Source organism: Argentina silus (assembly GCF_951799395.1).
Source record: "Argentina silus genome assembly, chromosome: 1".
NCBI lineage: Eukaryota > Metazoa > Chordata > Actinopteri > Argentiniformes > Argentinidae > Argentina > Argentina silus.
This window is the reverse complement of record NC_139655.1, coordinates 26165936-26191684: the sequence shown is the minus strand read 5'-3', so window position 1 is coordinate 26191684 and position 25749 is coordinate 26165936. Positions and strand designations below refer to the sequence as shown.

Below are 25749 nucleotides of genomic sequence, written 5' to 3'. Positions count from 1 at the left end.
TGAACCTCCCAACACCTGTTTACTCTTCAAAATACACAGGGAATGGCTTAACTAACAAAGACAATATGATAAGCAATTGCAGTGTTGATTGCAACAAACAGACTGTTGTAACATCATAGAGGACTTGGTCACGCTCTACATTAACTTGCCCACAGGACATTACTAATTGCATAGTAATGGAGTTGTGCAGTTTGTGTTATTACTGTTAAGTGGAATAAGGCCTGTTCAGCTCCTTAAACATTTAAAATACAACATATATAGATATAGATAGATATAGATACCATGTTGGGTAACACTTTACTGTACATTAAGGTCCCCTTTGTAAATGGTTTATAAATGGTTTATAATAAGTATAATCAATATAAACCATTTACAAACAGTTATACTGTAACTAATTACTTTAGATTGTTCGATATTTACTTGGGGAGCTTGCAACCAGGAGTCAGTTGTTAATGTATTCCAAATGCACTTATAAATGCTTAGAAAATTAACCCTGATGTAAAATCTTACAACATTACTTGCAGTGGTTGCACAGTGGTTGCACAGTTGGGCAAGTTATTTCCTGAATTGTGGAGATGATTCCTCTGGCATTGGCACTAAACCAATTCAACATACAGTACAATGCAAGGATCTCCCAAAGTACATTACAGCTGGCACTATGGGTTTTTTTGCCCCATGGCCCATACTTGAAATCCTGATGTTGTTGTCAGCACGTTCCTCATTTAAACATGTCCATGTGCAGGTTCCCAGATTGTGTTTGTTTATATATCTATCCACTACTTACCCCTTCTCTCTGTTCACCGATGTGTGGTTAGTGCTCTGACCTGGTTTGTGTTAATCAATGAGTAGACCACATTGATAATTAAGTCACGTGAGTACTTTTCTAACCCCGTAATCAAATCAAATCAAGTCAAATTGTATTTGTCATGTACATCGCATACAGCTGTAATTGACATAGCAAAATGCTTTGGGATCATGCTCCCCACTCAACAATAACAGTCAACAACAATCAACAAGTCAACAATACAATGTAATATAGTAGTACAAAAAGTGACAGTAGTAGTAGTGCAATAATTTGCAATAATGTCAGTTGTAATAATGTGCAGTAATGTAAGATGTCTTCTGATCAAGGGGAGGGAGAGGGGGGTTGAGGTAGTGCAGTCTTATGGCCTGTGGGTAGACACTGTTCTGAAGCCTGTTGGACTGGGTCTGGATGCTCCGGTACCTTTTTCCAGAAGGTAATAGAGAGAACAGGGCGTGGTTGGGGTGGCTTGGGCCCCTGATGATCTTCCCACCCTTCCTCCTGCATCTCTCAGAGTAGAGGTCCTGTATGGTTGGTAGCTTGCGGCCCGTGATGTAACCTCTGACCATTTAGTAATGAGTAAGCAACATTTGTAACTGAAGAAATGTCAGCTTAATGTAAATTGTAACACAGTTTACAATACAGTAAAGCTACAGTAAAGCTACAATTCGCTACAGTTCTCAGTTTCTACCATATCTGATAAGGGTCGTCATGATGGTAATTGTAGAATAGAGGCATAGCTAGCTCGAGCACATTAATTCAGAGTAATTACACCCATAATTACACCTGGTGAAAAAGTAGCAAATACAATTTCCCAACTGTGGAACCACTGTGCAACCATTGCAAAAAATGTTGCATGATTTCACATCAGTGTGAGTTTTTGAAGCATTTATAAAGCATTAATAACTGGCTCCTGACTGCAAGCTCCCTATTTGGCAAGCACCAAGTGAATATCAAACCATCTATACTAATGAGTTGTAATTGTTTGTAAATGGTTTATAATTGAATAATAACTTGTTGTATGTGATTTATTAACTAATTATAAACCATTTATAAACCCTACAAAAGAGGCTTTAATGTAAAGTGATACCCAATGTTGTAATTAAAGTTACAGCATTACTACACAGGGGCAACATACTGTAAAAGTCTTACCAAGAAATGCATAACACAACCTAGTTATTTGTTGAGTAAGTCTTTTCTTCACTGACCAGTAGAACTGCACCATATCTACACTGTGCAGCAAACTCAGGAAATGCTATTTATGGGCACTGTCATTTTACAGTCTGTTACTAAAATAGAGCTGTTTTTTCAGACCTGCATTGGCTTCATATACTTACCGATGCACATGCCTTGGATGTGTGTGTATGCTTGGGACCTATGTCACTAGTGGCAACAAAAAAGGTCCCAGGGAAAATAATACATGTAATAGCAGGGAATAATATAAACCGAATTCGCAGTATAAAACAATCTTATTTGGCCAGATGGAATACAAAGTTTAACATGCTTTGGCAGCAGCCACTGCTGTGCCCTGTATGGCCACATGGTATCGCAGGTTAAAAAATCTCTCGACAGCAATGCACGCCTGGGCCTACGGCCTGCTGACTTAGATCCACCAGTCCAGAGTGTATGCATGGGGCATGGATGGTTGGGGAACTGGGCAATCGTTTTAAAAATGCTAATAGCATGAAAATGTGATATCCAATACTCAATATAATCAATATAATTAACCGAAGTTCATTGCCATTTGATCGTCACCTGATAAATGATTGTTGTACTAAATGCATGCTGGGAAATGTGTCATTTTTGTCCTTTGTATGTAACGAATAGCACTCCACCCTCACCCACTCCTCCAAAGTGACCTATAAACTGCAAATTACAAGTGAAATAAAGACATTTCTAATTCTCCACAGGAAATGGTCATCACAGAACTGCAGGCTGAGACCACATATTCGGTTGCTGTGGCAGCCTACACAACAAAAGGAGATGGGGCTCGCAGCAAGCCAAAGCTGATCACCACCACTGGCGCAGGTAAAATAACTGTCACCGCTGACAAATCTTCCATGCCTCTCTGCTAATGTACCCTGTGATCATCTAAAAATGTATTTCTGGTGTAGAAAGCTGTGAAATTGTACCTAGTGAAAAAAAAAAGCTAAGCGAACCTTCCCCCCCACGGCTATTAAAGTGTGAATGTGGCTAATTACCACCTCAATTATGACAACAATTATAATTCAGCTCACCCACTGCGTTGACATTGGAATGCTCACAGGGGTTAAGGAAATGAGGAGGGGGAAAACGGAAAGAAAGACTTCTGACTTAAAGGCAACCAATGGTCTATTCTACTCTTATTGGTTTCCTTTGAGAGAGCTGCACGACACAATCCAAATGGCAATTTAGAAATACTTCTCTGGTTGTGTGACATATAATTGCGTTGTCGTCTAATCCGTCTGTAAAGCCTTTTATGCTGCACCTGCCTGCAGGCGTAGAGATATAGACAGCAAGTGAGAGATGGAGGGAGGGAGGTTAGCTCTCAGTGAAGGTTTGAAAAGTATGCCATGTTAGTTTTAATATAGAAAAAGCAAACAGAATTAGCATTTAGGCAAAGAGTGTGTAAGATACCTATTGTACTCTCTTGGTTGGGTTACATTTAACTCTGGGGTGTAATGAAAGTGTGACAAGCAATAAAACTGTTGGTGCTATGTGCATTATGTTCTGGGTTCCCATGCAATGTTGTATTTCGGATAGAGATGTTGCAATAAAAGTGTGAATTGTTTCTTTGCATTGGATATGTAATTAATGTATTATTTTGTCGGTGCTATTCTCTTAGTACCTGAAAAACCCCGACTCATGGTCAGCACCACCAACATGGGCACAGCCCTCCTCCAATGGCACCCCCCGACGTTAACCTACGGGCCCCTGCAGGGCTACCGCCTCCGCTTTGGTCGTAAAGACGTGGACCCTCTGACTGTCATCGAATTCCCAGAGCGTGATAACCACTACACCACCAAAGAAATTCATAAGGGGGCGTCTTACACCTTTCGCCTTTCTGCCCGCAACAAGGTGGGCTTCGGCGAGGAGACAGTCAAAGAGATTAATACCCCAGAGGACGCCCCTAGTGGCTACCCACAAAGCATTGAGGCTGATAGTGCCACCACGACAACCATTCAAGTTAGCTGGAAGCCCTTGTTGCTTGCGGAGCGCAACGGCCTTATAGTGAAGTACGCTCTTCAGTACAAGGACATCAACAGCCCTCGCAGTCCCTCAGAACTGTTCATCACAGCCCCAGAGTCCACCGTCACCTTGGACAGCCTTAAAGCGGACACCACTTACGATATCAAAATGTGCGCCTTCACCAGCAAGGGCTCAGGCCCCTATAGCCCCAGTGTCCAGTTCAGGACACAGCCTTTGGATCAAGGTAGGACCCCTCCCCAAACCCCTTAGCCCCTCAACCCAACTTCACCCCACAATCCACCACCACCAACAGCGACCACCTCAACAGACCTCAGTGGCAGAAGAATAAAGAGAATGGGATTGGTCTCAGGATTTGTATAAAGAGCATGTGTCTCTATGTACATAGCCTCCCGACGCTAACACCAAAAAAACAATTATGAAAGGTGTAGTAAGTATATGTGTCTCCTGTTGTGTTGTCAGCCAAGCAAAAGTGAGCCCCTAGATAAAAGAGCTGCTGTAATTAATAAGGTAAGACGGGAATATTATAACCCAATAAGACCACTAGTGCTGGCTTCAGGCTGTTTTTAGAGGGAAACATTCAGCAGGTAAGAGCTCTGTGGATCCAGAAGCCTTTGAGTGGGGACGTTGGTTTTTGTGTCTAAATCATCTGCTCCCCCTTTCTTTTAGCAGTGTTTGCAAAAAACTTTCATGTCAAAGCTGCCATGAAGACATCTGTGCTGCTCACTTGGGAGATCCCAGACAACTACAACCCAGCCCAGCCCTTCACAGTAATTCGATTTTTGTTTTATTCTTGAAGTTGAATTGTTGAATGATTATATCCACATGCACCATCTTAAGATGAAGAGGTGTCATGTCCATAGGGGGCACAAGGGCCCCCTCAGATTCGTCTTGTTTTACATTTTCCATGTTAATGCCCTACGTTTCATCATAATTATTTAGAAAAAATATCTTTCAGCGATATTTTGTGGAGGGGACACTCTGGACTGGTCATGCAATTGACTAAAACAGTTTTATTTGTGGGGTTATGATTTTATAAGTTATACCAGTAGGACAGTTAAACTCATAAGGCTGTTCTTAAATTACCAATGCATATCATTAATTATAAATAACCATTGAATACCTAAATTGGTATGCTTAGATAACCTATGCAGAATATTTTAGACATACAGTACAATTAGCCATAAGAATAGTGGCTCTAGATTGCAGGAAAAAGATGTTTCAGGTGTTAGAGGAATGCTAAATGTTCCAGCTCCCCCCCTCCGGATCTCCCAACCTCCTTTTTCACGTACTGTGTGAGTGAAGAGTTATTTAGCTTTTACTTAGATTTTCTTTACACAAAAGGTGTCAACAAATAAGTTGACTGCAGGATCTATATCAGATGAGTGATTGTACCCCATATTTACAACCCTGTCTCCATTGATACAGATCCTCTACGATAATGGCCAGAGTGTGGAGGTGGATGGGAAGCTCACACAGAAGCTGATCACGGGTCTTCAGCCTGAGACACAGTACTCCTTCCTCTTGACCAACCGTGGGAACAGCGCTGGCGGTCTCCAACACCGTGTCTCAACCATGACTGCTCCTGACATCCTACACTCCAAACCCTCCCTGATTGGCAAGACCAACTCTGATGGCATGGTAACTGTGGAGCTGCCATCAGTGCAGACCTCTGAGAAAGTTAGGTGAGTGTCTGGGATATCTATTGCTACAGTAATTGCCAACTTGTACTTGTAGGGTTGGTAATCCTAGACTAAAAAGTGATTTAAGTATATTTTGACTAAACAAACCAGATTTCTTAATGTTAACTCATAGTTGTTTGTCCTAATGCTCAGTGTCAGGATCAAATTGTAGTGAATATATCATTGCCTGCTTTACAATTACATCATATGTATAGTATTACCTTGTATTATCCCTGTTCCTTTATTAATCAACACAGAGGTTGAGATTGTGAATTCTCCTATCCAATTTAGCCCACTCCATAGTACTAAGCATTGTAATGTCTCTTCTAGCCATCCAACAAAGCTCTGGGTTGTCAAAAGGCCAGTGCACATATCCGATGGCGCTTCAAACCCATCTCAGGTTTTGATCTTGCTGGACACGCTCTGCCCACTCTCCCCCATGCCAGGGCTTAAGCTAATTAGCTTCCCATTAGCCTGTCACACTGCCTTCCTGGCTAACGCTTGCTAGCGCCATGCCCAGCCAGGATGCCCCAAAAACTCTGGCAGAGACCATTATAGTATCTCCCTTGCCACCCCAACGGAGGGATGAAAATCCCTCTAATTCCAGCTCTCTCTCATGGAGGGGTTCTAATTAGCCCACGGGGTCCTCAGCGAGGTGTGACAGTACAGCCGAGTTCTCTGATCATGCTTCAATTAAAAGCCAAACATGAAGAAAATTACTCTAATGGAATGATAACAGATAGCTTAGCTCGCTAATTGTATGATCGTGTGTCCATTTTTCTGTTCTCCCCTTGCTTGATACCCTGTTGTACCTTCAGGATTAGAATTATGCTCCTCAGTATTTGTCTGGGTTCTTCCCTTGGGAGACGCCATTGCTGAAGTTCTTAATGCTTTGATGTTGGTTTGTTTGTTTTGTCTACAGCATATGACCTTCAAAGTAAACTTCTGTATCATACGTAATGTGGGAAGAACTGACAATGACCTTTGACTTTGAATAGCATGTCATTGTTGTTCCTTCTGTTCCCAGGGGATATTACATTGTGGTGGTGCCTTTGAAGAAGCAGCGAACGGGCAAGTTTCTCAAACCTTGGGACAATCCGGATGAGATGAACTTGGAGGAGGTAGGTACCAAAGAGTGGCTTAGGATGTAATTAAATAATTGAAAATAAATGGTTCTTTTCAATTATTGTATGGGAATTCCAGCTCACCTCAATGTATTGACCAGGACTGGTAGGTGCTGTATAGATCTCTCTTTTTCAAGTCTGCTAAAAATAATGTTGAGAACCCTGTCGATATGCTGTTGATCGGAGAAGATGGGGGTAGGGGAACCAGGAGATGGCATTGTCGATTGACGCAAATAGCCAATGAGAGCATTATTCATATGGAAATGAGGAGAACATGGAGTAGTCATCGAAATGACGAAACTCAACCCCCATACCCACCCCCTCTCTCTCTCAGTGGTAATTACCTGAAGTGCTGCATCAGACTGTGTCTCTCCTTATTCAAAGGAAATCTAGGCCATTGGTTATGCACAGTACTTGACAACTTTTATGTTTGGATAGTCTAGATATTTCAGAAGCTTTCATGCACTGTATATGTGCTCAGATACATCAGCGGAGAATGCTTGTGTAATGATTAGTGATCCCAATGCTCTTTGTAATGCGTCAGTCACTTAAATCAAATGTTTGCCATTGACAGTGTAGAAACTGCAATATGTTAGTTTTACATATACAGATATGAGCATCACCACGTTGGCTCTGAAAATAATGCAGTCACCTCATGGTGTCTCATTGCCTATAGATATTTTGACAGTGTCCACAGGGTCATGTCTAGCGCATTGGCCGATCACCCAAAGTCAGAATTTATTTATTTGTCAATATAGGTACTCACCTTTTCCCAAGGGCGGCTGGATTTAGCAGTGTTGACAGGAGGGATGATTGAAGACATTATCGAGCAGCACCACCAGTCCCTGAGCCAAAGCAAGCATACACACTTGAGAGATATGACGTTAGACGCCTGATGAGTAGCCAGCTTCACACACTGATATGATGTGCACTTTTGTGAAGTTTAAGCCCACATAAATCAAGCAGACATGGATCAATAGGAGATGGAAGCTTCAGACAATTATACAGCATTCCATCACTCCTTCAAATGTCAGTCTAAATGAATGTAGATATGAAAGAATCAGCATTACCTTGCCAAATTAGATCATTGGAGTATGTTTTATGTAAAACAGTTGCATTCAAGAAGAGAGCCTCAAAACATTACGCCTCACACTAGTGACCCAACTTTCCCCATGGTTGGTTTTGTCTATACAGTGTGAGAACAATCACACTCCCATTGTAAGAGCATGACCCAATTCACATTCTGATCAGGTTCCCCGGTGTTGTTAATCTGTCAATATAAAAAATGCAAGAGACATGGAGAAGGAGCGGTAGGGTGGTGGTGGGGGATTGGCTGGATGCTAATGTGATGATGCTGCATCTTCCTGTTATGACTTCACACTTGCCTGGAGGACTAACCATCTTCGGTTAGTTCGGTAAGTTACGTAATGCTCTGGCCAATTACAAAATGGGAGCCGTGAGAAACTTTGAGGTGTGTGTGTGTGTGTGTGTGTGTGTGTGTGTGTGTGTGTGTGTGTGTGTGTGTGTGTGTGTGTGTGTGTGTGTGTGTGTGTGTGGATAATAACCCAAGCTGAGCAAGCAATACACTGTGTTGTCTAATTGATACCTTAAGGGGGACATACAGTCGAGGCTCTCAGCTCTTTCATTGAGGAGCCAAACCTATGTTCGTGCTCCCGTTGTGTGGCATGCTGAAGGGTATTTATAATTAAAGCCTACGATATTAACTGTCCTGTACCATGTTCTTAAATTATTGTAATCTGTGGAATATCATATTTTTACCCCCAAATTAAGAGATTAAAGTATGTTTCATCTATCTACAAGTTAATTCAGTCTGTTCACATGCCTTTCTTGTGCCAAGTTCCATGTCTTGCTTTAACACATTCATGTCCTCCTTGCCATGTCAATGTGGCCAAAAGTAGCTACATTTCATTGCTGACAGAAAAGCATCTGTCCAATTTTACAGTCAAGGGTTTTGCTTTGAGTTATTTTCCTCTTTATTTGGATGCTTTTAAAAAGCAGAACAGGCCATATTTTTTAATTCACTCAATACAATTGAAATGAAACTCAGAATATTAACTTGTTTTCCCAAAAGCTTACATCCTTGTCTATACTTCAGCAATACTGAATAGTAGTGGATGGTTTCTGCAAGTGACAGAACACTCTGAAGTCCTGAATAATTGTTTGAATGTTAAAGCAGTGCTCAATAGACTCTTATTTTGGAGACACCAGACAATCTGAAATGAAATGTATAATGCATATAATTTCCATGATATGTTTTTCTGCCTTTGCATGAGGAGGGATATAAGACAGATTTATTATTAATATATTTATTATTATTATTCTTTAAGTGTGTGTGTGTGTGTGTGTGTGTGTGTGTGTGTGTGTGTGTGTGTGTGTGTGTGTGTGCGTGCGTAAAAGCGCGTGCTGCTTTTTTATCGACTGTCTACATTGTCTCTTCTCACTTTAGCTGCTCAAAGAGATTAACCGTACAAGCCGAGGCCTTCGATTCCGGAGGCAAGCTGAGCCCAAAGCCTACATTGCTGCCTACTTCAAAGAACTTCCAACAGAGTTCACCCTGGGAGACACTAAGATCTATGGCGACTTTGAAAACAAGCAGCTTCAGAATGGCCAAGAATACATTTTCTTTGTGCTAGCCATCCTTGAGATGTCTGAGAATGTAAGTATACTGTATGCATTCTTAGAAACCTCTCTTTTCTCTTTTGCTAGTTCTATCTCTCTCTGTCACCATAAAATAATTTAGTTCAGACCCAAGCTATCTACCCTCTGGTGATTTACTTGTGAGGGAGCTCTAGCCCTGTGCTAGAAGTTGCATGTTAACAGTCAAAGAGTCAAATCCACTGAGTCTTGGCAGGGGTCTCGCCCCTCGGCCGGATGTTACTTTGAGTCTGTTTGAGGCCTTGTCTCTGCTGCAACGAGAGCCTAGCCCTGCTACAGTATGGGAATGCCCCCAGAGGCATCTACCAATCGCAGGAATACCTTGATAACAGTGCTCCTCTTTAATTGCGGCCTACGTGCCTTATCTCCACTGCACCAGCTACGTGTGTGTGTGTGTGTGTGTGTGTGTGTGTGTGTGTGTGTGTGTGTGTGTGTGTGTGTGTGTGTGTGTGTGTGTGTGTGTGTGTGTGTCTGTGTGTGTGTGTGTGTGTGTGTGTGTGTGTGTGTGCATGTGTGGACCGAGAGACCGAGAAACCTCCATGATTAGCTGAATAAACGCAGCAGAATGGTGGATTTAATGAGCTGGGGGGTTTTAATGTGATCTCTGACTCTCCAGTAGTCCTGGCTGCAGGTAAAAGACGGCATTAACAACGGAAGAGGGGAAATCTCCAACTGCAGCACAGATTGGCTTTTTAGCCCCAAAGCCCACTCTTTTATCTCATTCCCCTCAGAATGATGTGAGGAACTCAATCAGGGCTCCAAATGAAAGATATTACGACGAGGCGTATCGTTTTGAAATTTGAATTTGTCATTTTGCATAGACACAATAACTCTGAATCGGCTAATCATTCCAAACAGGGCAGGCCGCCATGACGTCTTTATGAATGTCATGCTAAGTTTAGTTATAGTGAAAGTTATAAATTAAAACCTTGAAGCAAGGCTCAGGAACTGGGGCCAAAAGTGTGTTTTCTTACAGATGGGCATAGGAGTAAGCCAAAAGTTATTTCCTCTGTAAGCTTGCCAATAACATAGTATTTGCCACTACTAATACCACTTATAATTCTGTTTTCTAAGTAAAGATACACAAGTTAGCATAAAAGGGATAACTGCATGCACTGACTAGCATATTACAAGGTAATAACACAGATCATTCCATAAAGGTTATCCAACATAAAGTGTGGTTGGTGATAAAAAAATGAATTAAAAAAAGTGTGATGAGAAACAACTTCCCTTCCCTTCCCAGACCATGTACGCCACCAGCCCTTACTCCGACCCTGTTGTGTCAGCTGATGTTGACCCCCAGCCAATCATCGACGAGGAGGAAGGACTTATCTGGGTGGTGGGCCCTGTCCTAGCTGTTGTCTTCATCATCTGCATCGTCATCGCAATCCTCCTGTACAAGAGGTAAGGACAGGGGAAAGAGTGACACGTACACACGCGCACACACACACACACACACACACACACACACATACACACTTTCATTATCTATCAGACAACCACACTAAAACATTCACACTGTCTGCCTCTGACTAAAACACACACACACACACACACAAAGAGAAACAGCTAGCTTCACACACTCGAACACACACACACACACACACACACATACATACATACATACATACATACATACATACATACATACATACATACACACACACACACACACACTCACTGTACTACACACTTACCAAACAAATCAAAACAGTTCTTTGTCTGAAGCTGAAGCTAGCCGTTTGCTGTCACCGCTCATCAGTCAAGCGTAGGTGGGGAGCGCTCACAGTATCTGCTGCGTGTCAGTGCATGCGTTTGCAGCCTTAAAACTGTGCCCTCAGGCCTCCTCTGGTGTTCCAATCCTCCCTCCCCAGCTCCCCTAATGGGAGAGCCAAGCTGCAGACATTAATGGTGACCCCTTGTTGCCCTAGTGCTTGATGAGGCCACACTGCTCTCTATTCTAACTCTTCCTTCTTGCTACTGCAGGTATGTTAGGGCCACGTGGAGCTGTATCTCGTGGAGCTGTATTGAAAAGTGGTACTGAGCCCATTCAAACTTTTCTAAGAGAATGGCTTTGAAGGCTGGGCTGGTTCTCTTTCAGTCGACTCGATTCAACCCCTCACAATGGGACACTTACTCTTGTGTACCTTTCGCTGAAGACCATTATTCAATCATGCCTGGTACAGGCCATTGACGCTTGCAAGTGATAACCCCGCCGAACACCCATCCCAATAACGGGACACAAGCACTCCATTTCATCCTTTCCACTTTTAACTTGTTGGCTGTCCAAAGGGTACTGTAGTTGTATTATTTTAGTTAGCTGTAAGAATCCTAGGATTCTCGCAGGGCATTAAGTTGTATCTACAGGAATCCTGTGGTTCAGCTCGACATTCAAGGAAGAAGTTGGTAAGCCAAGTTTGTTGATTTTCACCATGTAAGCACCTGTTAACTCTCTGAACTCAAGCAGGTCTGTAGCTAGCCTGTGAGCTTGCAATCTTTTGGTCCTCTCCCTTGTGCCTCTCCCTTTGGATTGTGGGGGCCATTTTTTAAGCTTACAATTCTAGGGGATTGCAGCCCCCTGAGGGTATCCGGGTACACTCCACCCACGGGTTGGCAGTCCTGGGCACTGTTCAAGGGTATCTCTGTTTCGGAGGTATGTGCTGCTGCCAACTGGGCTTATACGTTTCAAAGCTTCTACAGCGTGGATGTGACTGCGCCCTCCGTGGCACATACCGTCATTAGCGCTGGTTTGGAGACTGTGTGATGTAGAAGGGGTACATTCTTGTATCCGTACAGGTTTTTAGGTCAGACTAGGCAATGGGCATTTTGCAGGGTCCCATAGTGAGGAGTCAAACCAAGTCGACTGAAAGAGAACTAAATGTTACAAATGTAACCCAGGTTCTCTGAAGGAGATGAGAGAGACCCCTCTCTCATGCTAAGCTTGTGAAGAGTGGTTCACTGGATGAATGGCGCGCTTGCCGTATCCTTTTATTGGGATGGGTGATAGGCGGGGTTATCACTTGCAAGTGTCACCAGACTGTACCAGGCATGATTGAATAGGGGTCTTCAGCGAAAGATACACAAGAGTGTGTGTCCCATAGTATGGGGGTCTCCCTCATCTCCTTCAGAGACCTTTAGTTTTCAGAGAACGGGTATGTCCTCCAATAGAATCCATGACATGTTTCATGCCCATATTTTGCAATGTCCTGAATTTATGTATAGTTATCACTGTTATCAAAGCCAATTCATAATTGCTATGATAGTCCTACACCTAGTTTTTAAGTTTCAATCATCTTATGTGACTATTTTGGTTATCCTTGGGCTACATGTTGATCTATGGGCAGCCAGTGGCACTAGAGAGGAGAGGTGAACTGCAGGACCCAAAAACAATGGGGGCCTTCTCAGTTTCTGTTTGTGCCCGGCAGATTTACACAACAATTACAAAGTCAATGTCACCGGCATGTCGGGACGTGTCCGGTGCATAACCAGGAGATATTTCACTTGTCAAGATCCATTTTTATAGAATAGAATGGTGTCTTGTGTTGGAAACAACAGTCTTGTTACTGTGGAGCATTGGGAAAGGACAAGATAATAGCAACACAGCATCGCTGATGAACTATATATGTATAAATCAGTCACAGCACATTGCACTTCTTTATCCGGTCAGATATAGGCCATACATCAACATTTGTATGTACATTTGAAATTAAAGTCAAGGTTCCTGGTGTACTAGACCCCAGGTCTCTCTTGAAAAATAGATTTGATCTCAATAAGACTAACCTGGACAAATAAAGGTTAAATAAAAAAATATATTCTGGTCACAATTGCTTACAATAGACAATACCTCTTCATCTCATATTACCTTGTATGATTTAGTATTTTTTATATTATTATTATTAAAATTGCCAATGCAGCATGTTGTTTTGTATACAGTATACAACATATTTAACGTTATTGCCCTGATATTGTAGTTTTTTGGGACACTTCAATTTGATTGGTTGGAGACAGCTTCAATGCTTGAACGAGAAACAATCATCTGAAACAATTTGAAATAAATAATACAAAATATCAATCCTACATGCACCTGGGATAAAATGATAGTATTTGAAACACAACAATCCAAGGCTGCATAATTGAGTGTGGTGTAAGTGGTGAAGCATCACTAATCTTGCACACCAAAATTGAGAAGTGATTGGTACTGTCTCTCTTTTCTGGTTAGACAGTTGTTACGCAGAAAATAGAGCATTAGACTACAGTGTAAATAGGGCTCTATACTTCAAGTTCGCCGTTATGCCATTGACAGATTCATTAATGACGGCAGGTCACATAGTCGTGCCATCTAACGTTCTATCATGCTTTGTTTTCTTGCTTACGAATGGAGCAGTAAACCAGACAGGTAAGAGAAAGTAGAAGTGATGTTGATAAAATCATGATCCCTACCTCAACCCTGTTCTTCTCTGTAGCTGACATAGCCCACCTCCTGGTTGTTGAGATTAAGGAAAGTGTTGAAAACGTCTATTTGAACAAACCTGAAAGTTCACCTTTTAAGTTTTTGAGTGTGGTTTCATTTTGTGTCTCACATATTGTCAACCCTACACCATGTAATGTGTTTTCATTTTATGTTTGAAAACAACTACATGTTTGATTTATGTTTTACTTGAACTTAGATGTTCATGTTAGATGTGAATATTAGATTACACCTGATACAACATAATATAGATATTATGATATCTATAGATATCAGTGAATCCTAAAGTACAGTGCCTTCGGAAAGTATTAAGACCCCTTCACTTTTTCCACATTTTGTTGTGATCCTTTGCTATGACACTTAAAATTAGCTAAAATGCAAAAATGTCATCAACAAATCACTCAATAAGTTGAACTCAGTCCACCTTAATGCAAGGATAATAGTTCATGTAATTTTGGAATTAATATCTTTCTTTTTATACAGTCTCTGATTTGCATAGCAATCAATTACACACTGTGTAGATTAAGATGTCACTACCAACTAAGCAAATTTCATAATTTTCTCTTGATCCTGACAAACTCTGCAGTCCCTGCCAGTGACAAACATACCCATAACTTCATGCAGCTACAACTATTCTTCAATGAGAGATGGTGCGGAAACTGCATTGCATGTGCTGGATTTGCACCAAACTTAATGCTTTGTCATAAAACCAAATAAACACATTTCCAGCCACTTTCTTTGCTGTATCACTTGAATTCATTGTTGCAAACACAATTATGGATATGATATAGATTATTTTCCATTAAGGGATTATTTTTGGCCACTTGGTTATAGACCAATTTTGTAGAGTGACAGATGATGTTGTCCCATCGACTGTGCTTTTTCCTCTCCACCATTCAACTTTGCACTTTTAGTTTTTAAGTCTCCCCAGGCCTTAGGGTCGCATTCCTGAGCAGTTTTGTTCCTCTCCATTTGCTCAGTTTGTAATGACCTGATCCACACAGTGTGTCATTGATTTCTATGCAAATAAGATAGTAATTCCAAAATTACATGATCCTTGCATTAAGATGGACTCAATTCAACTTATTGAGTGATTTGTTGATGACATTTTTGCATTTTAGCTAATTTTAGTGTCATAGCAAAGGGTCTGAATACCTATGTACATGAGGTATTTCTGTATTTCAATTTTAATAAATTTACTGAAATTTCTAAAAACCTGTTTTCACTTCTGGGGTATTGTGTGTTGATTGATGGCAAATTATTTTAATTTAATCCATTTTATATTGAGTATATACACAACACAACATAATGTGGAAAAAGTGAAGGGGTCTGAATACTTTCCGAAGGCACTGTATATCACACATGAATTGACCCAATGTTTGAGTGTCTCAAAATCCCCAGACATTACTTATCAGATATTTGTTAAGTTCCACAACCCAAAGACGATCTATCTTTTCAATTAACATTTGAAACTTTTTGATCTAACACATTATCATATCTCACCGATTGTGAGAGGAGTTTGACATACTTGCTTGCCTAGACGTGCTCTGAAAGACCTGCATGCACTGCTCCTTCTCCTACCTACTCCTCAATGTTCAAATGCTAGATGGCATGAACATTCAATGCCAATATATCACAAATAGATATATTTTTTCAACAGTATGACATCACAACCAAATGTACTCACTGGCCGGGAAAGCACTTTGTACCGGTACTGTAACTCTTTAACAGCATTTATCCAGCTTTTCTGCATATCTACTCCAAGCATTTCATTGCGTTTTTGTTCAAAATTCTCTTTTATTACGATTTCAATTTCATAAACACTGTGCTATTCCCCGTTAAGCCCTTGCTTCGATAGATGGATATTAAATCGCAGGCTTTCGCTAAGAGACACTTAACAATGCCCCCATGATGTGATACATAGTCTTATTGATGTTTAGATAAACCCACTGCCATCATTTTCAGTGTTGTTTTTTGTCTGTAACCTCTGCCACATGTCTATGATAGTTCATCTGCATGACTCATCCTGTATGTTCATACCTTTGTGTATTTAAAACAAAATGCATGCAATGATGACCTCAAAGAGCATCACTAACTTCACTTGACCCATGTCATTTGTTACTGTCCCTGACCATTATACTATTGACCCCCATGACTATTAAACAAGCCTGATTGCTTTCCATTTAATGCAAAAGGTCAGTGCTTTTATTCTGCCTGTTGAGGAGAGATTGGAGATCAAAAGTCAAATTGTCAGATGCTTATTACTGTACTGTATGTTAAGAGGATACTGGTAGCAGAGATATTCACCCTTGTGTTCTTTACACTTCTTGTTAGATAGATCAAACACTATCACACTGATTCTTTGGACAGAATTGTTTGCAATGATTGCACTGAATGGGAGCTCACAATGCAACAGAATTTTGCTTTGTAGAGAGATTTTACATATTCCGTGTCTGTGGATTATATATATCTGATGAAATGTTTGTTGTTTTTTTATTTATAAACTTTTTATCTATACACTCATAAAATCATATATTATGCCACATTTTATTTTATCATTATGTTATGGAATTGTTATTTTTCTCCGTTAATCTGTTGAATCATTAATCTCACAAATCTTTGTATACAGGAATATATGAATATCACTGAAACTATTATTCACACTCACTTGAAACCATCAACTGTTTGGTCATAGGACAAATGCTGGTATAATAAGTGGGAAATTCTAGAAAAATAATAGGTATAATCCACAACATATTTTCAGCAGTGCAAATAATGGAAACAAGTAAAAGTATTCGAAAGGATGAATAAAGGGAAAACATTTTTTAAATGTTGTGTTGTTCCTCAGGAAAAGAGCAGAATCCGAAGGAAGGAAAGGAAGTCTACCCAACAGTAAGGAGATGCCCTCCCATAATCCCACTGACCCTGTGGAGCTTCGTCGCCTCAATTTCCAAACACCTGGTAAGAAAGACCTCTGACTCAGACTCATAGCTTCCATAGCACCCATGGTGAAATCACGTCTCAGTCACAACACTGTGCTGACTCTCCATCTACGAGATGGCTCAATGACTTGAAAGTGCTGAAATTGAGTCAAATATGAAGAAGGTTGTTAAAATGTACTTTTGATTAATCAAGTTGATAAATGAGGTCGATTGCATGTGGGAGTCGGTTTCCTTCAACCATATGCTTGCACATACATTGCCTCTTTAAAAGTCAACACCTAAATGCTAAACCAACACTTCTCAAGGAGTTCCCATGATTAGAACATGTTGAAGGTCAATGTACACAGTGATAGCGGGACAGGTGGCATAAAAAATGCACACGGTCAAACGTGGCAAAACTCTCCCTTGAGAGAAAGCTAATTGAAAGGGTGGATACAGAGATGCAAGCCTCACACTTCCATGGCAGTTACCTTCTCCTTGCTCTCATTAATCCTCCAGGTCAGTTAGGGCTTTGCCATGCTTACTCAGAGGAGAACTTGTGCACCAGAGTGACATGACAGTTCAGCAGGTGGAAGTCACAGGTAGCAGTGAGCTCAATGCTGTGCCACTATGAAAAATGTCACAATGCCATATCACATCCTGTATGAAGCACTGGACAGTGGAGGAAGAGCGGTGAACACAAATGTCCCTCTCTTTGACCTTTGGTGGCAAGGTGAAGTGGGAGTCACAGTCCATTTGTCTCTTAGAGAGGCAATGCATAGTTTCTCCTTTTAGCTGAGGAGACATGCTCAGCCAGTATATGAGTTCTCCAGGCACTGAGTGCGGTTGGACAGGTCTTCAGAGACTGCCAATAATGTTATAATATCAAAGTCATATTTTTCAGGTCAGTTAGTATGAAAGGATAATAAATTATCCCTGCAGGCTCATTTTAAAAAAGACCATGCATATTTATGAAAACTCTTCAATGACATTATATCCATTAATGACAATTCCAACTTGGCAGAGGAGTATTCTTTCCCGCTTTGAGATGGGAGTTCAAAATGATGTGAGCCATAAGCTCCCATTTCAGAATCATCTCCAGCCATCTTGATTAGTCTCACATCCCCCTCTCTTTGTTAAAAAGCCCCAGAGACTGCCTCTCTGTCCCTCTCAACTGCTGGAAAGGGCCAAACATCTTTGTCTCCCTTGTTACAGCTTTCTCTCAAGCGCCCAGAGGTGCTACATTAGACCGCCTCTTTTCCTCCCTCTCCCTCCCTCTCACCTCGTTGCTCCTGACTGCACATTTTCATCTTGAGGACGCTTGATGTTTGTGCGGCGCCAAGCAGTGAATGGCAGTTTCATTGTCACCACCGTTGGAAATGGATCTTGAGTGGCGGGGCCGATACAAACACTCTGAGCTGTGAGAGCGGGGGAGAAAGAGCCCCGCTTTTTCCATTAGCTAATGCCCACTTGTGTTATCGGCATAGATGAAAGACCACTGGCGTGCTTGAGAGACACATCTCCCAACAAGAGTGGCAAAACGGCACCCGCGTCCTGCCATTATGAAACTATCTAGGACACAGCCACAGCACTTTGTGTACATCATTGTCACGATCCCCCCATAGCCAAGCGGTATTCTGAGTCTACAATTTGTCAGCCTTGCTACAGGCTAGCCACACATACTGTGCTGTGCTCCACCCTCCACGCCCCCCTGCTCTCTTGATCTTGTCTCACACTTCCTCCACTTAAAATGCCTTAGTCAGCACATAGTGACAATACTCTTCACATTTAAGTATAGAAGAAGTCAACCAAACTTTGTAGGCAAGGTGGAACTTTAGGTTGCAAGCTTTGCATAAATCATCTGGGCAGCGTGAGTGAAATGGATCTCAGTATGATAGTATTGTGTGGTTGCTTGCCTACCACATATCTGATTTCTCAATCCTTCTCTGTTTTGTCGAGTGTTTTCATGTTCTTTTCTTCCTTTTATAAGTGAAATATGCATGATGGCATAGGCTAGTTTCTAGCATGTCAATATGTGCATTACTAACAGATCTATGTGACATTTAGATAACATGTAGACATGCAGTTATTAACTATAGTTCTCGTCACATACCCAACTGTTTCTGCGCCTTGTTCCGTTTTTAGAATATAATCATCACATTGCTACGACGTCTGCAACTTTTTATTTATACCGCCGTTTCCTTCACAGGTTCAGGTGCCCCCGGTTACCCCAGTAACCTCCATTCGTCAAGTTAGTTGGTCTTGTTTACGCATTTGCCATACTCTTTGTTTTTGTTTTTATTTTGTTTTTATTTCCCACTCCTCCTTTTTCTATTTAGGCTTGTAGTCAATCTCACCCCATCTAATCCACACAGTATTCATGTCATCGCTGGGGGCGGAGTTTGAAATGACACGTAGTAATATGTCATCACTCAAAGCAAATGTTTGATTTGTTTATTTGTTTGTTTATTTGTGCATTTGTTTGTTTGTTTGTGTCCTTTGTCATGCTAACTTCTGCTGCCGTTTGGTGTTAATAACATTCTTCTCTCACAATAGGCAGTGTCACAGTGGGGAAGTGTGCTCGATGACTTCTCATTGGCTTCCGTGTCCATATCCTGTATGAGCATGCCCACTGCTTTGAGTGACCAAACTAGCCTAACAAGATCCACTTCTCCATCCCTTGTTACACACATGCTGCTTTCTAATGATTCACCTTTGGCTTATGCTAACGGGACCTCACCCCTGGTGACTGACCTCCCGTATGTTTGATTGACAGGCATGGCAAGCCACCCTCCGATTCCAGTCATGGACCTGGCAGATCACCTGGAGCGCTTGAAAGCCAATGACAACCTGAAGTTTTCACAGGAATATGAGGTAACCATGAGTCTTCAGTATACTCTACATGTCCTACTGTTTGTACAACAGGGTGATAATGGAGTACAGGTGCAGTGATCAGTGATCTGAAGATAAACGTAGGTGCCATTTCTGTAATTTGCCACAACTTGGTTATTGATTATACTGTATTCTCAAGCTGAACGAGGATGTACAGTATGTTAATTTATCAGACAGACACTTGATGCTTTTAAACTCCCATGTTATTATATGATGTGTCAGGCAGTGTGTAAAGCCCTCATGTAATGATGAGTCTCATGTAATGATAGTTTCCTGGAACCCATAATCCAGTCATTACAAATGTGCAGTTCAGGTAAGCCAGTCTTGCATGGCGGCTGGTTTTAGAAATATAAATAAATAAATCAGGATCACCTTCCATGAAGAACTAGTTCATCAGTCATACACATTCATCAGAGTACCCAAATCCTCGAATCTACCCATACAAAGTGAAAATGAAACATTTATCCAGTCACAGCAGCTGATTGATAGGTCCGTTCTCTCAGTATCTCTGAACGGCAATCATTTTGCCATTTAATATGGCTGCTCGGAAAAGGTCACCATCTCGCCAACGTGCTGTAATCTCATTAGCTCAGCTGGGTGTCGTGTTGGCCGGATTCACCAGTGAAGTCTCTTTACCAGGGGGCTGAGGGTAGTCTTTGGTGCGTTAGCAAAGACATAATCCCATTTCTGTTATTTCATCAGGCAGGCGCTATGATGGAACCCTAGCGTTGTGATTGATTGGTTTTGAGTGGCAGGGGCTAGGTTTTCCTCTCTCTCACACTCTTCACACCCCACAGTTACTTCTACAACATGGAACTAAATACCTATATACTGCAATAAATCCCCCTGTGTCTAACCGCAGCTCGCCGACGGTAAATGAATTCTGTGTGGAACACAATGGGAGTGAATCTAAATTGATGGACTTGCGTCTGCTGAATGTTGGTGAAGCCAGGAGAATAGTGCCAGAGTGAGGTCTTTTCAGGGGCATTTTGTGTGATAGAACTCTCTTGCTCCCTCTCTCTCCTTTTCTCTGCGGGCTGTGCCACTGCTTCAAACCATGAGGTCACGATGTGGCCAGCTGCCAAGCTGCCCTAACCATTATTGCAGCTTAAGTACATTGAATTTTAATTCCGAGGCGGTTTTTCATGAGCAATGGAAAGTAATTTTGGGAGCACAATGAAATGAGGGTTTTTATTATGAGCAATGCTGCAACCCACTGTTTCAACATATTTTGATAAAATGCTGCGGCTTAGCCAATGGTTTGTCCTGACTCAAATTGCATTCTGCTCCAGCAGTGTGATTTCTGCAGATAAGGAAGTTACTTCTTAGATTTATTCTTCTAGTCATATTTAGTTTATACTGTATGCTCTTGCCCACAGCCAAAGTGAAATCCGATATAAGTAAATGTTTAAGTATCATTACATTTGTTCAAAGAGGTTAATGTTCTGGTGCATCCACCCTATCAAGTTGTAGACTATCCAACATATGAGCACAACACAAATATGTCACAACAAAGGACAACACTGCATGCTATAGCCTCTTTCATTCTTACCTTACAGTAACCTATTGCTCTTTGCCGTTTGCATCCTTTATTCCCAGTAGTGAGTGTAATCCAACTCTTGCAGAAGATATACGTTTGAGACCCCAATCATTAAAAAATACAGCGTACTTCCTCTGACATATGAAATTGAACGCTATCTTTCACAGCTTATTGTTTTCCCCTTATACACTAGCGGTATTACATTTTATAGCTCATTTATTTGTGGTGAGGGACCATTTTTAATTCATGTTTTACACAGCTATAAGAGGGGTTAGATTGCTGATGCTGTAGGTTGTTCTCAATTGTATGGGTCCTCTGTGTACCATAAACCCTGACCAATAGAAGTAAGATGGTAGAACGCAAACTACTCCTTTGTGAAAAAGCTAATCTAAAATCTCTTATTATTAAAGTATCTTGTTATTGTTGTCATTGTATTAAGCAATAATGTAACTTGTTTACTGTCTGTAAGGTTGACATTTCCATGTATAGAACTGTAGCGCTAGCCAACAAAAGAAAATGCCCCTTGATAAAAAAAAGTAAATTTGACAGTCAACACATCACATCATTTTTTTCTTCATTCAGGGCATGAAGACGTTATGCCCACTGTAGATTACAAGACCAATTTTAAGCCATTGTATGGTTCTCTGCAAACTGTAATTTGAAATTTGTCAACCCAAAGAGTTTGCTTGCAGGCAGATGCCTATCGACATTCCATTTTCAAAAGAAACTGAGGAGTCTGAATACATTTGTTATACAAGTAAGTGAGTGGAACATAAGAAAAAGCTGTTTCAGTCAGAGACTAATCATTTCATTCAAACTTCTACTTTTTAAGAGGATGTAATGAAGTCTTTTTTTTCCTCATCATTCGTCAAAATACCTTACATATGGGGGTTTCTGAATAAGCTGTTCACCGGTATTGTGTACCCAATTGCACTTATTTATAGACACATTACAAACTTATTGATAGAGTATCAGCAATATTATGCTCTCTCTCCCACATAGCATAGACACTTCAGTTTGTTTTATGTAAAACCATCTACTCTTAATCATGATCCCACAAGAGACACTTCACATTCCATATATAAAACCACTGGCCAACCTTCAGCTTAGATTGACTAAAAACGAATCACTGGTACTGACCTTCATGTGATTCTACATTAAACATTTTGCCATTCACTGTAGTCAGTGGCAGCATTCTACTTGATTCATTTATAAAATATTACTGTATGCCATTGAAATAAACTTCCTTGCACATGCTGAATTTGAAAGAACATGCAGAACCTTCAGATCCATACCAACAATGCTATTATAAATATTATGTATTGTATATATTATGTATTTTTCAGATCAATGTCATCATCAATGCCCTCAGATAACTAGTTCAAGCACAATTTCACAACAAAGAGACATGCGTACTTATGGGTTGGAAAATTGAAGTGTCAAATGGTTGTGTCCCTCATGTTCTCCATTTCAGAAACAGTATGACCAGTGTACATGCGTGTGTCACTGGATACATATGGATGCATATTATATGAGACCAACAAATCATGGTGAAAGAATGTGTCAGTAGCCTTGGGAGGCTAAATTTAACAGCACTTGTCACTAACACAAAATGTCTGTCATGTTGCATGCCAAAATAGCCCTAGACTATTTTGTGTGAGCAGTGATTCCTGGAAAGTTGTACACAAGCTTAAATGGGTCTCATGGATCAAATCATTATCATGATTAACACTAGTCATCCCAACGGCAGGTCCACAGGCATGATGATGAAACCAATGTCCCCCTCCTTCCCTGGCTTCTCCTAAATGTCTGTTTTTAACATAATAGCATTACAATTTCAAAATCACACATAAAAAAACATCTGGAATCATTTTCATGACTACCACACATTTTTTTGATAGCCAACAACTCTAAGTCATGTCTTGAGGTGTGATTAACACCTGCTCCCCACCATAGCTGCCCTTATCATGGTGAAATGAAACAGACCTTACAGTTATGAATGGATTACCCATTTGAACCATAACGACAATATCACCAACATACAGACATACAATAACACTTATGCTTGGTGCGCACCTGCAAAGACGTACCCTTCATCACACCCGTATGTCAAAAAGCAGGCTTTATTTTTTTTTTTTTAATTTTGTTTTACTTTACTACTTTTTAGACTACAGTAGCCTACAGGTATGTGTGTCTGATGATAAGAGCACAAGATACACCCGCAGGGAGATGGACACATTCGCTCCGATTACAGACATTTACTGACTTTTGTGCATAACTAATTTGCTTGTTATAACCCAGGAGACAACATCAATATTTGTTTTGATGTGGTCTGCATGATGGAGCATAAGAGCCGACGAATTTACTGATGCATTTGCGTAAAGATGCATAGCCAGTGAAAGAAGAAGCGATTTTGTGTTTGCAAATGACTGGTGTATAGACCTTCATGCATATATGCATAAGTATATGTCATTACATGTCATTATTGCTTCAGATTTGTGTTCTGTTTTACTTGAAGGCCCAGGGCTTATAGTGTTAAACCTATACTGTTTTGGAGCTACGGTATGGCTAAATGTTGGTAAATGTGCAAAATATTCTATTGTCAATGATGATGATATAAAAAAGGTCATGAACATACTCTCTCTCTCTGTCTTTGCAGTCCATTGATCCTGGGCAGCAGTTTACGTGGGAACATTCCAACCTGGAAGTCAACAAACCAAAGAACAGATATGCTAACGTAATCGCATACGACCACTCCAGAGTCCTGCTATCTGCTATTGATGGTAAGTAGTACCATTGGCTTGCATTGACTATTTTATCTGCTTTCATACCAGTGTCTTCTATTCCCCAGGAATACTACCACACAAGCAAAACACTCAAGTTATCAGTTTTCTTTATTGAAATGCACTGTCAAGCTCTACTGTACTTTGTTGTGCCTAATGTTGTTTTTCACTTCAGTGTTTGCACCGATAACAGCGGTTTACAAATATATCTATTCACTATATGCATTATTAAATAATGTTTGTATTGATGCATGCTCAATTTGTTAAAGTTTGTAAAATGGTTAAAGTTAAAGTGTTAAAGTGTTCCTGCACTTCTGCCTCTGAGAGTCATTCAATATCCTATATGTCTTACTTGCTACACACACACACACACACACACACACACATACACACACCATTAATTAATCATTTACATTAAACATTTTCCATAGAGAAAAAAAACTAGATATATTGCTCTCACACAGGCTAGTAAATTGATGCTAATGTGACAAAAACAGATCTATACAGATGCCAAGTCCCTTTGCAGTCTCCCAGAAAGAACACACAGCTGAGTGTTGATGGACCCCATTAGCCAGGCATATAAACACATCTGTACTCCCACACTAGAGCTTTTGTGTGATAGAAAGTAAGCAGCAGTACTCAGCCATACAGGCTTGGGGGACTTCCCCCCATATATTCAACAAAGCCTTTTGGCAACCAAGACTTCTTTGTTTACTTTGAGTTATTTTGGCTAACGGGACATGTCTGTATAAGTAGCTCACAAAGCTAGTGTGCAGATTGCCAGACTTTTTATTTCCTCTGCTTTTGGAATCCCTTGATGTGTGCGAGAGCGCATGGCAGCCTATTAGCACTGACTATGCTGGGAGAAATTAGGTGATACTTATGTTGAACCCTATGTTCTAAGGTCTTCATAATGCTATCATGTTAATGTAATAACCGATCATTACGATCATCTCATAAACAGTTATGATGTCAGCTCATGGAAACTCATTGTAGACTTTCACTTGTGATGTGGCCATCATTAATTGACTTCACATTTTGGTGGTAGTTGAGAGTAACAAGCCACAAATGAATGCCACTGGATAAAGTTATTCATCAAGTGTTACTCTGCATACTGAGCTTTTCAGTTCAATTGGCCAACCTGCATGTCCCCATCTGTCAAATGTATTGGTTCAATTTGACATTCTCAAAAAAGAGAGTAATGCTTGCAGGCTATGTAAGGATACAACTGGACACCCAATTTTTCATTGTTCTATGCTTAGCTTTGAAACTTTCAGGGTACTATTTATAACTTAGCTGAGGCGTATTGCAAAGTGGACAAACTTTAGTCATTTGGCAGCTGTTCGTCGAAAAGGTCACTGCAGCTACAATCAAATTGGGAATTCAAAACAGAACCCAATCAGCTACATTTCCAATATGCATGTCTTTCTTTCAGTGCTTAGTAGAGAACATTTAAACCAAGCACTGGTTATTTTCCAGTTGTTGGAAAGTCATGCTTAAGGTGGTAAAATGATGTTGTGTCGGAGAAACCATACTGGTGGCCTCTTACCTGGAGGTGCAGGACTGTAAAACTTTAGTCTGGATTATACATCATACAAGTGATAATCATTCAAACTTGTACCACACAGACTTAGACTTATGAAGACTAATTGTATTTTTTTCATTTTTTATTGGT

General features: G+C 40.7%; 1 protein-coding gene across 3 annotated transcripts in view; it reads left to right on the top strand.

Moving 5' to 3' along the window:
• The window catches only part of LOC310810792 (receptor-type tyrosine-protein phosphatase delta), a 116654-nt gene that overhangs the window by 71870 nt on the left and 19035 nt on the right, over nt 1-25749 (top strand). The window contains exons 14-25 of one of the 3 annotated variants that reach the window (XM_083678642.1): nt 2713-2830; nt 3627-4214; nt 4658-4758; nt 5417-5673; nt 6698-6791; nt 9262-9471; nt 10714-10874; nt 13852-13866; nt 16787-16899; nt 19069-19110; nt 19636-19733; nt 23951-24074. In XM_083678642.1, coding sequence (XP_083534768.1) covers nt 2713-2830; nt 3627-4214; nt 4658-4758; nt 5417-5673; nt 6698-6791; nt 9262-9471; nt 10714-10874; nt 13852-13866; nt 16787-16899; nt 19069-19110; nt 19636-19733; nt 23951-24074 — 1921 coding nt within the window. The remainder of the gene's footprint in view (nt 1-2712; nt 2831-3626; nt 4215-4657; nt 4759-5416; nt 5674-6697; nt 6792-9261; nt 9472-10713; nt 10875-13851; nt 13867-16786; nt 16900-19068; nt 19111-19635; nt 19734-23950; nt 24075-25749) is intronic. The other 2 variants (XM_083678643.1, XM_083678644.1) reach the window with 2 other exon arrangements.